The sequence below is a fragment of the Urocitellus parryii genome, chromosome 8 (genome assembly GCF_045843805.1).
Source record: "Urocitellus parryii isolate mUroPar1 chromosome 8, mUroPar1.hap1, whole genome shotgun sequence".
NCBI lineage: Eukaryota > Metazoa > Chordata > Mammalia > Rodentia > Sciuridae > Urocitellus > Urocitellus parryii.
The window spans coordinates 25,990,243-26,005,677 of NC_135538.1; the positions used below are offsets into that span (position 1 = coordinate 25,990,243).

General features: G+C 33.3%; 1 protein-coding gene across 7 annotated transcripts in view; it reads left to right on the plus strand.

The window, feature by feature from the left end:
• Reps1 (RALBP1 associated Eps domain containing 1) overlaps positions 1-14,079 on the plus strand; it is a 76,750-nt gene extending 62,671 nt beyond the window's left edge. For 4 of the 7 annotated variants that reach the window (XM_026391888.2, XM_026391891.2, XM_077801721.1 and 1 more), the window contains 9 exons: positions 8-109; positions 2,542-2,611; positions 3,825-3,943; positions 4,798-4,862; positions 8,876-9,061; positions 10,156-10,251; positions 11,248-11,396; positions 12,472-12,577; positions 13,670-14,079. In XM_026391888.2, the coding sequence (XP_026247673.2) occupies positions 8-109; positions 2,542-2,611; positions 3,825-3,943; positions 4,798-4,862; positions 8,876-9,061; positions 10,156-10,251; positions 11,248-11,396; positions 12,472-12,577; positions 13,670-13,738 (962 nt within the window). In that variant the 3' untranslated portion in view covers positions 13,739-14,079. Of the gene's footprint in view, positions 1-7; positions 110-2,538; positions 2,612-3,824; positions 3,944-4,797; positions 4,863-8,875; positions 9,062-10,155; positions 10,252-11,247; positions 11,397-12,471; positions 12,578-13,669 lie in introns of all 7 variants that reach the window. The other 3 variants (XM_026391887.2, XM_026391890.2, XM_026391889.2) reach the window with 1 other exon arrangement.
• Positions 14,080-15,435: the final 1,356 nt, after the last annotated feature.

Below are 15,435 nucleotides of genomic sequence, written 5' to 3' on the forward strand. Positions count from 1 at the left end.
CCACTAGATCATACTAATCCGACCAGCCCCTTACTTGTGAAACCATCTGACCTTTCAGAAGAAAATAAGATAAATTCATCTGTGAAATTTGCTTCTGGAAATACTGTAGGTAAGTAAGTGAAACATTTGCCTCACACTTTCTATTTGAAGTATATTAAGTGTGGATGGATTTAAAAGTCTGAGTGCTTCAAATGTGTAGCCATTTAGTGCTGTCTTCACTGAGTAAAGTAGAAGATAGTCAGCTCTTTTAATCATCCTACCCTGTCTGTGAACAAATGGCCACTCTTCATTGCCACCTGCTTGAGGGAAGGCTGCTCCCTCCCAGCTTGGTCCATTGGCTCTTTTCTATCAACATTTTTTCTTTCTGTCTCACAAAACATTGTGGATATGTTTATTCATTCAGCCAGTGTTAATCAGATACTAAGTGCCAAGTTCTGTTCAAGGTACTGGGAATTTAGCAGTAAACAAAAAAGAAAAAATCTTTGCCCACATAGAGTTTATATTCCGTAAGAGAGATAAGATAATAAGAGGGAGGGCAGCTCTTAAATTAGAAGGTAATTAATACCATGTATAAAAATAAGACTGGAAAGGGAAGAAGGAATGCCATTTTAAATAAAGTGTTCAAAAAAGGCCTTACCAAAAGATAGCATTTGAGTCAAAACTTGAAGGAGCAGAGTGATTCAGCTGTTTGAATCCTAAAAGAAGGATGAATTAAGGCACAGGAATTAGTAAAACCTTAAAAAAGGAAACTTGTTTCTGTTGGGACTGCAAACAGATGTGTAATAAAAGACTTGGCAAGTCAGAGTAGTAAGTGGTAGAATAGTAGCAAGGAGCAGTACAAGACTTTGACCTTTACTGAATGGAAAAGCAATTAGAAGATTCTGAATAGAGAAGTGAAATAATCTGAACTTCCTTTAAAAAAACAAAACAAAAAAACGAGGTCACTCTGGCAGTTCTAATAGTAATAGACCAAAAGAAGGCAAGAGAGACAGTTCAGGAGAGAATTATAATAATTCAGGCAGGAGAAGAGAGTGGCTCAATCTAGAGTGGTAGCAGTGGATATACTAAGAAGTAGTCAGATTTGGGGCTGAATTTTGAACATTTGTTAGAAAGCCACAGAGCTTGCTTACCTCTGTGGTATAAGAGGATTGGAGGGAAGAGGCAGGGGTAATTTTGGGGCTTTTTATCTGTAGCTGGGAGATGAGGAAGGCTGTCATGATAATAGGTTTGTGGGGAAAGAATTAAGACTTCAGTCTTATACATCTAAAATTTGACGTATATGTTAGGACATCTAGGTGGAAATATGTTCATTTTAGCATCATTCTTTTACCAATTAAGTAATTCCATTATATGTCAAGAAAAAGTAAAAGGATAAGTTTTGAAATGAAATTAAACCAAATAACCAGTATCCTTAAAAGTGTATATAGTTTTCCTTCAGATTATACCTTGAGTTTCTATTTTAATTTTTTTTTTAGTTGTTGTTGAACCTTTATTTTATTTATTTATGTGGTGCTGAGAATTGAACCCAGTGCCTCACACATGCTAGGCAAGTGCTCTATCACTGAGCAATAAACCCAGCCCTCCCTGCTGCTTTCTAAGTCTTTGAGGAAATAGAAAAATCAAGGACCCCTAGCTTAAAAAATTTATTATTGCCAGCATATGTTACTTCAGGTTGTTTTATTTTTCACTTTAACAATTTTAAAATTCATTTTCTTTATTTTAAATATTTTAAAATTTATTCTTTGAAAGTGGCTTTTCTACATTACAAAGCAGTTCACATTTAACTGCAAAAATGTAATAGATAAAAAAATGTAATAGATAAATAACAAAATAACTATTCATACTCTCACTATTTTACAAATGACCATGGTTAACAAAGTCATCATCAACTTTAGTTCTCATTCTGTGTGTGTATAATACAGGTTGAGCAGTCCTAATCTTAAAATCGAAAATCTGAAATGTTTCAGAATCTCAAGCTTTTTGATTGCCAGCATGACACCACAAGTATGAAATTCGACACTTAAATTCATGTGATAGTTTACAGTCAAAGCACAGGAACACTAAAAAAATATATATAATTACCTATAGGCTGTATGTATAAGGTGTATATGAAACAGATCTTGTCTTTAAATATCCCTAAAACATCTCATTATATACATGTAAATATTTCAGAATCCAAAAAATTGGAAACCAAATTTTTATGGCCCCAAGCATTTCAAATAAGGTATACTCAATCTGTAGTTCTGTTTTTATATAATATGGAATTGTAACATATATAACATTTTGTGACTTATTTTGAATAATTCTGTATCATTAAGTATTAAGTTTCTAGATAATGATTTGCTGTATACATATGCATGATTTATTTGATTGAATCTTAATTTTTTACAGTTAGTAACATTAGGATGAACGGTTACCTATTAGCAGTCTTTGAATATTTTTGATTTGAAACAGTCTCTCACTTATATTTGTGTGGGTTAGATAGAGCAAAAAGTAAAGAAATGATTATTATTAAATAGGACATATCCCATTTATCAGCAGATGGTTACAGTAGTTCAGACTCTTTTACTTCTGACCCAGAACAGATCGGGAGCAATGTAACTCGTCAAAGGTCAGTATTTCTGCCAATTAAAAGTGTTAAAATATCTTAATGCATTTTTTTTATTTTGATGCAGTTTAATACTTAAAATCATTTGGAACCACATACACATTATTTTGTTCTCTGAAAGTTGTTAGGTTACTTTTTGGTAATATGTAAAAGACAAGTAATTTTCATTCTTTCTAACTTTATTAGAAAATCAATGAAATTCTATTTTTGTTTTTTTCCTCATGTATTTTGTGGAAGTTCTAAAAGCTGATAACTTCTTCACAATAGAAGCTTAATATAGTCCTTTTTGTAGTGAAACAGTGAGAGTCTAAAGTAATAAATGAATAGGTTATGACAAGTACCAAAAGAATTCTGTGTTTTAAAACAGCATCCAACCCAGCCCAGCAGTGCAGGCCCCTGACCCTAAACTTCTGTGTTACATTAAAGCTTAGGCACAAACAATTCGTGTGGGATAGGGTTGGAGATGGCAAGAGATTTGTCTGTGAGGACTTTGCCATTCACTAAAAGCTGTTCAGAACAGAAGCATATTTCTCTCCCCATAAATTAAGGCTGCTTGCTTCCTTTCCAATTTTTCAGATAGTTCTTCCTGTGTTTCTTAAGAGTTCTCAGTCATCTTGGTTTTATTCTTTTTATCCCTATATATATATGAAGACCAGATTGCCAGTATCCATGGGGACCCTTTTCAGAAGAAGACTGAAAGTATCAAAGACTTCAGTAGCAAAGAAGTGAATCTCTAGGGCGAGTTGAGCTCTTAAGTAAGATGGTCTTTGGTGAAACAGAATGGGCACCTCAGATAGTTTACCCAGGTTTGACCTCAGCTTACCAGACTCCGGTTTTTAATAAGTTTGGAAGATAAAACAAGTTTGATAGTAGAGTTTCTCTTTTTTTAAAATTAAAATTTTAATTTTTTTAATTATTACCTTTAGTTGAATGGGAAAAGCAGCCTATGGTTTGCAAGTTTAGCTTGAAATCATGTTGACAACTAACTTCTCCAAATTTTTAAAATACTGTTTATTGTTTTACTTTACAACATTAAAAAAACCCACTTGTTTAGGACATATAATAGTGCTATCCTTACCGATGGTTATATTTAAATAGGTACTGCTTGAGAAAATGTCATGCTAGTAGGGTCATTTGCTGCTTAGCCAAGTTTGAATGCTTAAAAAATTTTCCAATATGAATAGCATGACCATTTGTTATGGGGTGAATTTTGCAGGTCTCATTCAGGAACTTCTCCTGATAACACTGCACCACCACCTCCCCCTCCAAGGCCACAGCCCTCTCATTCTAGATCATCATCCTTAGATATGAATCGGACCTTTACAGTCACCACAGGTAGGGGCCAAAGAAGCACAATATATATTATCATTTAATTTTAAAGTTAATCCAAGACATACAACATTTTATTTCCACTCTTGTTAATATGTCTTATTTATTGTATTTTTATGAAGAAAAAATCTGGATGTAAAGATACATCAAATAAAGGGGATGTTTTTTTCTTAGTAACTCTCTTTTTGTGTGTTTGAATGGAAATAATACATATAGAAACCTAAGGTATAACTTAGGAAATTTCAAGAAGATGTAGTGATATCAGGGGTGGGAGAGTAATAGGCCTTCACTTGGCTAATGAAAGGGCAAGAACAGTCATAATTTGGTAAAATTTCAACTGACAGTATTGCTATTACATTGATTGAAATAGAAATGATGGGCAAAGGGTATTGAGGTCATGTTTTAGTCATTTTGAGTTTGAAATGGTAAGGAAAAATCTAAATAATCAACAGGTCACTGGATCTTCAAGCAAAGAAAGATCGATGTAATGTTTAGAATTATTTGCATAGAAATGGTAGAGTGAAGTGTTAAAAAGAAAAATTGGAAGTTTTTGTATCTGATAGCTAACAAGCAGTCAGAAATATAGCAGGAAAATATGAGAATATATTCTAGTATGGAAACAGGAGCTTATCAGGAGTCTCTCATGTAATGCAGTTCCCAAGAGAAATAAGGTCTGAGGAAAAGTCAAGAGATTTGGCCAATGGGTGACATAGACTGTTGTACAAGATAGTATTCACCGTTCTATAATTATCAAGCATTCTTAGAAATGTTTATCATGTGGTCACATTGATTCAGCCTGTTTTTTCTATTAGCAAAGTGACTATATATTTGCTAAAAAGAAGACTTGCATATTCACACAGGACAACAACAGGCTGGAGTTGTTGCCCAACCTCCTGCAGTGCCTCCAAGACCACAGCCCTCACAGGTAATTCTCCAAGGTACTCATTACTAAATGTTGGCTATTACTTCCTCCTGATCAGTTTGTCGGTTGGATATGCAATTCTATTATACATTTATTTGGAAGGTCAGGAATCACCTAATAATTATCCTTAATGAGTATTTCATTCAGTGAAGATGAGGATTTTGGAAGAAAAGGATTTCAATAATAATCTGGGTTATTTCTTGAAAGATCCTTTAAAGTGAAGTCAGTGAATTTGCTGAGAAAGAAATCAGGAACACTGTTCCATTCATAATAGCCAAAAAAAAAAAAAAAAAAAAAAAAAAACTAGGACTAAATCTGACAAGGTGAAAGACCTCTTTACAATGAAAACTACAGAACATAAAAGAAAGAAATTGAAGAAGACATAAGAACATGGAGAGATGTCCCACACTCGTGGATAGGCAGAATTAATATTGTCAAAATGGCCATACTACAAAGAGCAATATACAGATTCAATGCAATCCCCATCAAAATACCAATGGCATTCTTCACAGTTCTAGAAAACACAGTCCTAAAATTAATTTGGAAGAATAGACTCCCAGAATAGCCAAAGCAAAAAAAAAGCAATGCTGGAGGCATCATAATATCAGACTTCAAATTATACTATAGAGCTATAGTGACAAAAAGTGCATGGTACTAGCATAAAAACATGTACATAAACCAGTGGCACAGAATAGAAGATATAGAGACAAAAACCACACATCTACAGTCATCTTATCCTTGATAAAGATTCCAAAAACATACATTGGACCCTTTTCAATGAATGGTGCTGGGAAAACTGGTAATCCATGTGTAGAAGAATGAGACTAGACCACCCTTTTCTCTCACCCTGCACAAAAGTCAACTCAAAATGGATCAAAGACTTAGGAATTTGACTAGAAACTATGTACCTCCTAGAAGAAAACTTGAGTCAACAGTCCAGCACACAGGCACAGGCAACAACTGTCTCAGTAGGACTCTGTTTTACAAAAGGCACAAACTATTTTGTAAATCTCAGAAAATAATACCAAGAGTTAATAAATGGGATAGCATCAAATTAAAAATCTTCACAGCAAAGGAAACAACTAGGAATGTGAACTGGGAGAAAGTTTTTGCTAGCTACTGTTTTTAACAGAGGATTAATATCTAGAAATTATGAAGAACTCAAATGCCAAAAAATCAAATAGCCCTATTAATAAATGGACAAATGAACCAAATGACATTTTCAAAAGAAATATAAATGACAACAAATATATGAAAAAATGTTGAATATCATTAGCAATTATAGAAATGCAAATCAAAACTACACTGAGATTTTGTAAGTGTTGGAGAGGATGTGAGAAAAAGGAATAATTTTATATCTTTGTGGGATTGTAAATTAGAACAACCATTATGGAAATCACTCTGGAGTTTCCTCAGAAGACTAGGCATGAGGGTTTGGGATATAGCTCAGTTGGTAAAATGCTTGCCTCGCGTATACAAAACCCCTGGGCTTAATCCCCAGCACCAAAGGAAAAAAAAAGACTAGGCATGGAACTGCGGTATGACCAGCTATACTACTCCTCAGAACTTATCCTGAAGAAGTCATACAAATGCCAGATAGTACACTGTGTCTACATGTAGGTAATTTTCTGCCCACAGAATACAGACTCATTAATTTGCTTATATAAAGGCCTAAGTTTATGGTATGGTTCTCCAGCCACTTGAGCTAATGAACTGTACATAAAAATAATGTCAGTTTAGGTGCAAAAAAAATACAATCAGCCCTTTGTATCCATCTGTACTGCATCTATGGATTCAATTAATCATAAATTGAAAATATTTGAAAAAAATGTGTCTGTACTGAAAAAAAAAAAGAATTAAAGTTGTATACCCATGTTTATAGCAGCACAATTCACAATAGCCTGGTTGTTCATCAATGGATAAAGAAAAATGTGGTATATAGACATCAAGGAGTTTTAGTCATCAGCCATAAAGAAAAATGAAATTATGTCATTTGTAGGAAAGTGGATGGAACTGGAGACCATTATGTCAAGTAAAGTAAGCCAAACTCAGAAGGCCAAGGATTGTATGTTTTCTCTCATATGTGGAAGCTAGAGAGGAAAAGGAAAAGAAAGGTGGTGTTGATGGGGGTGTCTCATGAAAATCCAAGGGAGATCAGTAGAGTAAAGGGACCATGTGTAGAAGGAAGGGAGTGGGGAGAGATGCTAGGGAGTGATATTGGCCAAATTATATTGTTAGATTGTATGTATATACGAACATACAATAAGAAATCACATCATTATGTACAGCTGTAATGTACCAATAAAAATGTAGAAAGAGAAAAAATAAAAATGCATATACAGAATATTACTCATTGTACACTTTTTATAATGAAAAAATGTTGGAAAAAATTAATAATCCTATGAATAAAGCAATTTAATAAACTTAAAAGTGAAGCAAGTAATATATCTTGATAAAGGAGGGCTTAGGAGAAAGAACAATAGATTTTAGGAGATGGGAGCTGTCTGTCCATTAATATTCTGGAGTCTGGCATTTACAAGAGTAATCCCACTGCATCTTTCTGGATGTGTTCTTACATCAGTGAAAGAAGTGTTAAAGACCTCTGCAATCCTTTCAGGGAGAATTGAAATGCTGCAGTAGATATATTTATAAAATGCTTTGGAACAGACTTAGTGGCTAGTAAAATCAAGATTAACATTGAGAAGGTAAAGTAAAATGAAGGAAGAAAGTTTTGAAGAGGGACTTGAAAGATACAGTAGTATTTACTGGGGAGAGGACATGTGCAGTAGCCTGGCTTTCTTTGGGGGGAAAACCAGTTAGTTCACTATAACTGGGGTGGACATGTGGGATAATGAAAAAATGAAACTAGAGAGGAAGGGAGGAGGCAGAGTATCTTCTAAGTGATGGAAAAATTTTAAAGGGTAAATAGGAAAGAGACATCTGATATATTCCTGAAGCATGTTTTAATTCCTTGCTTGCTTATTATCTCTTATCCTGTACTGGACTGTCACCTTTATTAGTGGATGAGCCTTATTTGTTTTCTTCCCTATTATATCCATAGTTCCTGGCACAAAGTAGATACTCAATAAGTATATTTTTATACTGAATATTTTAGTATCATTGGTGTGGTGTAGGACAGATTGAAAAGAAGTGGGAAGTGCACTTGACCTCTTGGGAAACTAATTCTTTTGCACTTCAAAAATAATGACCTTTTAAAAATAATAATAATAATAATGACCTTTTAAAGAAACATAAGGAAGCATTTTTAAAAGTAACTTTTTAAAGGTGTAAACTATTGTGCAGTATCCCAATTAAGGAAAAAAAAATACGGGGCTAGAGTTGTGACTCAGTGGTAGAGCACTTGCCTAGCATGTGTGAGGCACTGGGTTCAATTCCCAGCACCACCATAAAAAATAAAGATATTGTGTCCATCTACAACTAAAAAAATACTTTCTAAAAAACTGCAAGAAGAGGAGTTGGGTAGGGCCAAACCCTCTCCTCTCCTGTAATGTACTTTTAAGTTTTTTAAATAAAAACTTTGTGGTACTGGTATCCATGTGTTCTGACTGACAACTAATTTCTGTCCCAGTATTGGGGGAAAAAAAAAAAACCAATAGTGGGGAAAGGGACAATAGGATCCTATAAATTGTACATTTGAAAAGTGTATATAAAATTATAAAATTCAAATGTACAATTTATAAAATTCTTCAGATGAATAAAAAACATTCTAATAAAAATACTTTGAAAAAGTATTTTTATTGGAGCTTTTGAGTGTCTGTTTTTCACTTATGAAGACTTACTTATAACTAAATGTCATAGTAATATACACCATGAATTTACAGATAATATACATATTTATTATAACACAGTTTAAAATATATTAAAATACAGCTAATATGTTGTATTGTAATATATTTTACAACATATTTTCAAAGAAAAAGTAGGCTGTTCTATGGTATTGATATCCCCCCCCCAAAAAAAAAATGTATGTTTCTCTGTTCTAAACCATTGTCCAGGCTCCTGGTCCCACTGTACATCGTCCAGTGGATGCCGATGGCCTAATGACTCACACTAGTACCTCACCTCAGCAGATACCAGAGCAACCAAATTTTGCAGATTTCAGCCAATTTGAAGTATTTGCTGCATCAAATGTAAATGAAGAACAAGATGATGAAGCTGAGAAACATTCAGAAGTCTTGCCGGTCAGTTTTCAAAGGCTTACCTAATTCATGGATTCTCTTCCCGTGTCATTCTCTTAAAGCCTCTCTGTGAACAAGAACTCCTGATAAGGCAAATAGTAGATGGCACACCATTGAGTAAAATATGTGCTGCTGCCTCTTTGGGAGGATTCATATTCACTGGGTCAGTGTTTCTCAACTTTTTTCTTGCCCTCTTAATACCTGCTTGTTGCAGTATAATGCTAAGAATCTGAATCTGGTATGGTATGAAAAGACACAAACACAACTAGCTGGTCCTGGATGAAACATTTCTCTGGAGGTTCAATACTGAGCATCTGATTGTATGATTTAGTGAAGATTTCCAAGAGAGAAGAGGCCATGGTTACTATAACATATACCCAGTCACCTTAGTTAGGCAAACTTACAAACCATATAATGCCAAAATGTGATCTTCGCAGATTGCATTCTAGGAGACTGTTATAGTTCTAGTGGCAAGGAGCATTACTAGGAATGTCTCAAACCAATAGGTATAAATATGAAGTAGGAGGGACTAGAAGAATTCTGAAATCTCTATCCTAATTGTTGTTTTAACCCATGTTGAGCCTTTCTGTCAGATTCAAAAGCCATGTTTATTTGACTAGCATGGCTTAGATAAAGGTTTCCTATAGATTTTATCTGTGGAAAATTTCCTACTGGTCACTAATTCCAACATATAACTTTGTGCCTGGCCATTAGGTGAAAGGGCTGCACAGAGGAAGACAGGAGCAGGTCTGAGGGCAAGTGCAGATGTGTCAGAGTACTGGTACTCACATCCCTGGGTGGGTGAATTCCCTCCCCAACCGAAGAACTTTCCAGCCACCACCTAGATGTTCAGTACAATGGCTGCATCCTTATTCACCCTTCCCTCCTTCATGGATGTTGACCTTTCCCCTTTGCTTCCTTTTAGTACTAGAGAAAGGACATTTAATGTGGTATTTCCAAGTTCCTTCTCATCTCTGAGCTCTCAGTTTTCTTATCAAAATATTTTCTTGAAGTTTTACTCTGATTTGTTACATATTCTATATTTGTGCATAATTATATATTATATATTGTTAAAATGGTAATGTGTTCATCTCTAGGTTGAAAAAGCTTCTGATCCTGCAAGTTCTCTTCGAGTTGCCAAAACGGATAGTAAAATAGAAGAAAAGACAGCTGCTAGTATTCCTGCCAATGTGGTATGCAAAAAGTATTATAGAGAAAGAAATTTACATTGTTTATCAATAAACCCCATGTTGATTATATCATTAATATTTTATTATATTTGCTTTCTAATATCTTTCTCCATTCCTCTTGTAAATTCTTCTCCCTTGTGCATTTCAAATTGTAAATTCATTCATTCCGCTCGAGAGAACAATTTTGGTAACTTTTTTTTTCCTTTTATTATTCGTATATGTCCAAGTTATTTAAAACAGGATGTTTTGCTATAAAATGCTTAAATTCTGCTTTTTGGACACTTAATTTTTTACTATGTTAGTACTTCTGTGATATTTTTAAATAATTTTATTTTTTGTCAATTTATCACAACAAATTTTAAAAAGCACTTAAGAGATGACAGTTGACTCTTGTTTTTATTTATTTACTTAATCAAGTTATACTAAACATTGAAATACTCTAGTGTTAATTGATTCTATTGGAGGCAGATTCACAATCCCCAAAAAAGTGTCCACTCATTTTCAAGAGTTATAATTACTGTGCATTTTAGTGGTTTTTAATAATTATGTAGCCTTCTGCATGTTCATGATAAATTATTTTATTCTTAAAGATGATATATTTTAGTATTTTTGAATAGGATTTCCTATGTTGAAAATGAATATTTTTGGAGATTTTCTTTATTGAATTGATATATGTTGAATATGTATCATATTTATGTTAAAACTGACTTTTACAGTCTTTTATCAGATTTGGACTCCAAGGAGCTTATTTTACTCTATTTAAAAAAAATTGTTATTGTAGATATATTCGTGATTGTGGGATCAACTAGAAGCATCCTTTCCTGTTGCACTTTAAGTTAGCTGCTGACAATTAGATGAATTATTTTAAAGTAGGACAGCCAACTTTTAATTGTTTTAAGAGCAAGTAGCTTAAAGAAAGCAAACAGGGTTGGCAAAGTGCTAGCTAACCATGAACGCCTTCAGGAAATATCCATTATTAGTGGATTTCTTGTCTTCCAGAGCAAAGGCACAACACCGCTTGCTCCACCACCTAAACCTGTTCGAAGAAGATTAAAATCAGAAGATGAATTAAGGCCAGATGTCGATGAACACACACAAAAGACAGGTGTCTTGGCTGCTGTTCTTGCATCACAACCTTCTATTCCCAGGTAATCAGCATTATTCCTAAAAATTTAATTACTAAGAACAAAAAGCACAATAATAAAACACCAAACTGAAAGAAATTAATGGTCAGACTAATTCTCAGTTTTTAGTTTTTCACTCCTGAGTAAGTAGACTATTCTTCCCACGTTTTTCCCCCATTATTATTATTAAATTCAATTCCAATTCCATTTTAACACCCTATTTTAAACTCTGGGGTGGGAGTTTTTTAAAAACGATAATGTAGAATGAAACTAATATTTTAATTGTGGTTGTTTTAGATCAGGGTTTGGCAGACTGAAACTCAGGTGGCAAATTCAGACCATGGCCTATTTTTGTATAACCCATGAATTAAGAGTGGTTTTTATATCCTTGTAAAAAGAGAATAGAAGGGAAAAGGGGGAAAAATAGAGTATACAACAGAAACTATATGCCCTTAAAGCCTAAAATAAGTCTGTTTACAGAAAAAGTTTGCCGGGGCCTGCCCTAGACTGTTTAACTTTAAACTTGGGATTCTTGCCGAGTGCAGTGGCTCATACCTGTAATCCCAGCTACTTGGGAGGCCAAGGATCACAAGTTCAGGGGTAGCCGTTTTGTAACAAGACCCTATTTTTAAAAACAAAAGTCGAAAGGGCTAGAGTTGTGGCTCAGTGGTAGAGCACTTTCCTAGTATGTGGAGGCACTAGGTTTGATTCTCAGTACCACACAAATAAATAGATAAATAAATAAAATGAAAGTTCATAGACGACTAAAAAAATATTTAAAGGTGGGGGGTGGAAATGTGATTCAGTGGGAGAGCACACCCTGGATTCAATCACCAGTATGATGCTAAGGAAAAAGATGGAAAACAGAAAAAAAAATCTTGGTATTTTCAGTAATTAAAACAATAGCAAAAATAAACAAAAGCTTCTGAAGCTTATATGTTTTTAGTTGACCATTGAAACTGACTAAGTAAGGTTTTGAGCTGTGTTAATAAGGAAAAAGATGTTCCCTGTTCTTTCCATGCTCAAAAATAGATCAGGGAACAATGAATTCAGGTTAAAGAAATAAAGGTTTTGGTTTTTGTCCTCTTTACTTCCTCAGATCCATTGGAAAAGATAAGAAAGCTATTCAGGCATCAATTAGACGCAATAAGGAAACCAACACAGTTTTGGCCAGATTGAATAGTGAATTGCAACAACAATTAAAGGTAATATAGTTTGTGATTCATTATTTGGGAATTTCCATAGGCCCAGAGTTGTGGAGGAAGTTAAAGAGAATCCAATAGGTTTTATGCTTGCATGAAATCTCCCTCATATCAAGAGAAATGTATATCTAAAATGTTGTATTAGCCATTGGATTTTTTAGTAGTAAAAGAAATTTTTGAAACTCAATTCTGAGATGATTTGACTGCTGTTAGTTTATCTTTTTACCAAAAACAACTCAGATTATATTAAAGGAACTCAAAGATGACAAGGGGTGGAAAAAATTTAGATTATCTTACATGTAGAAATAGAAAAGACAGACCTCAAATAAAAATGGTATTTCCATATAATGTGTTCCACTGTTATCCAATACTTGAGATGAATGAGGGGTTTTTCCCATTATGCACTATGATTTATTTGAATGAATAAAATAATTATACTCAGAATCACTTATTGTTCACTCACATTATTAAGCCCTCATGTCTTATAAACCAGTGGTTTATAAACTTTAATGTATATATAAATAATCTAGGGTTGTATTAAAATGCAAATTCTGATTTAGTAGGTTTGGGATGGAACCTGAGAATTCTACCTAAGGTTCCAGAGAAGAAGAAAAAATTAGAATTTGTGGCTACTTGAAAAGACTCCTCAGAATCAACAGTAATTAAAAAATCTGGGTGCAAAATGAATTTTTCCTTTGAGGACCAAAACTCAAAATGGGATCCAGAAGTTGCTATAACTGAATGACATCACTAGGGAAAATAATCTGTGTTAACTAATTCATCTATAGTTTATTCAGGAGGCTGGCTTTATATAAAATTTTTATAGAAATACCCATTCTTTGCAAATGTTAACTTTCCTTATAATTGGCTTAAAAACATTTTATTATCTGATTTACATAGTAAGAAAGATTTAAGTTACTATGATCATATTTTCAATGTATGAAGAAACTACCTTTCTAAAGTGATGTATACTTTCAAAATATGAATAGTTGTCCATTAGTCTCCTTGACAAAAGCAAATTGTTTTCAGAGTTGTTAAATGTGTCTTTGTTTTTATATATTTTTGAACATAAGTTGGACTTGATGTCTTTTTCAGGATGTTCTTGAGGAGAGAATTTCCCTGGAAGTTCAACTGGAACAACTTCGACCATTCTCTCACCTATAAGCCAATTGCCGTTAACTGTGAACATACCCCATTTTTAAGCGGTTTTGGGTTCAAAGCCAATTTGGAGGCCCAAATATTCAGCTCACTGCTTAATTCAAAATTAAATTTTATGATTCTGTTTTGCCCTATATGTTCACCATTGTATTTAAGTATCTCTTTTTTTTTTTTTAATTTCAACAATAAAAGGGTCAGGATGACTTTTTCTGGAGGATATATTGTGTTTGTTGGCATATCCCACCTCTGCTCTTTTGCAGCATCAGGAAAATATAATATTGGTCCATCATATTTATATGGCAAAACCACATACAGATTTGATTGACAGTATGGGCTCAAGCAAATACTCAGAAACCTTTGCAATAAGGAAAACAAAAATAAACTTGATTTATTCTTTTAGGTTTAATATTTTATATAAAACATCTATATTCTGTTAAAAAAAAAAAACCTTTAAAATGAGTTTTCTATTTAATTTTTACTTCAAAGAACTATGTTGGATAAGATAGTTTTTACCAGAAGCTAATTTACTGAGTGGAGTCCTTCTATCTGCAATATTCTACTTTCTTAAATACCCAGGTGATTCTTCAAGCAATGTTTACATATCAGTTTGGGGGTCAGGTAATAGTTTTCCTTGTCATATTTTGACCAGTTCATCAGAGACTTAAAATCTTTCAGCAGCAATCATAGAAACTTATGAGCTGTCTATGAAGATGGGCCTTTTAAATTGTCCCTTCAAGGTAAAGGAAAACTCTGAAACCAATCCATAAATACTGCCCATTCAGAAACATCGCCGTGTCTATTTTACATGATTGATACTGTCAACTTTTTTAGAAGTTATTACTGAGATTATTTTAAATTAATGTGCTTCTAAATTTCCAAGGATATCAGTTATAGAAGAAATGGAAATTCCTTAAGATTTCTTGTTTACCTTTCACTATCTTGTCACTTGTTCTTTTTGCCATATAGATAGGTTTTTCCTATTACAGGTTTCTGGAGTATACCCTATTTGGGATAATATACTATCTTACAATTTGTTTTATATCATATATTGGGATCATATGTGTAAATTTGCATTCTTGCTAACAACAGATATTCTCTTTATTCTGTCGGATCATAGATGTTAAACTACAGGGCTATATCATAATTGAATCAGAAGTGTGATTTCACACTAACAAAACAGTACATACGTATTTTAACTTTTGTATATTTTTAATAAGAATTTTAAATTTTAAGAATTAGAAGGAATTAGTTTCATTGTTTAACCCAGGATAAAAATCCTAAACTATACTAGTAAATTTTATTACTTTATCAAGCAAAAAGGAATTTGGCAACTAAAGCTTCCAAGATTATATAACTTTCATTTATCATTAAGTAGACATAAATATTACTACTGTATACATCAGCTAAAGTTTCCAGGTGGCCCCAAGTTATAACCTTTATTAGCTAAACATGCTAATAAAGGCTTTAAAGGCCCAGGAAACTTCTATTTTGCTGTTTCTTTGTTTTAAACAGAGCTGTCTTAATTTATTTGTTTTTATTAAGCTAAGTCCCATTACAGGCAGTTTCACTAGGTTTCCATCTATTTTTGTTTCTTAAAAATGGCTTGTTTTTCAGTGGCCTTCTAATTTGACAATATCAACAGTATTTTTAAACCTCCTTATTTGGATATTCTAAGTTTTGCAGCAAAAAAAAACTAAATACAA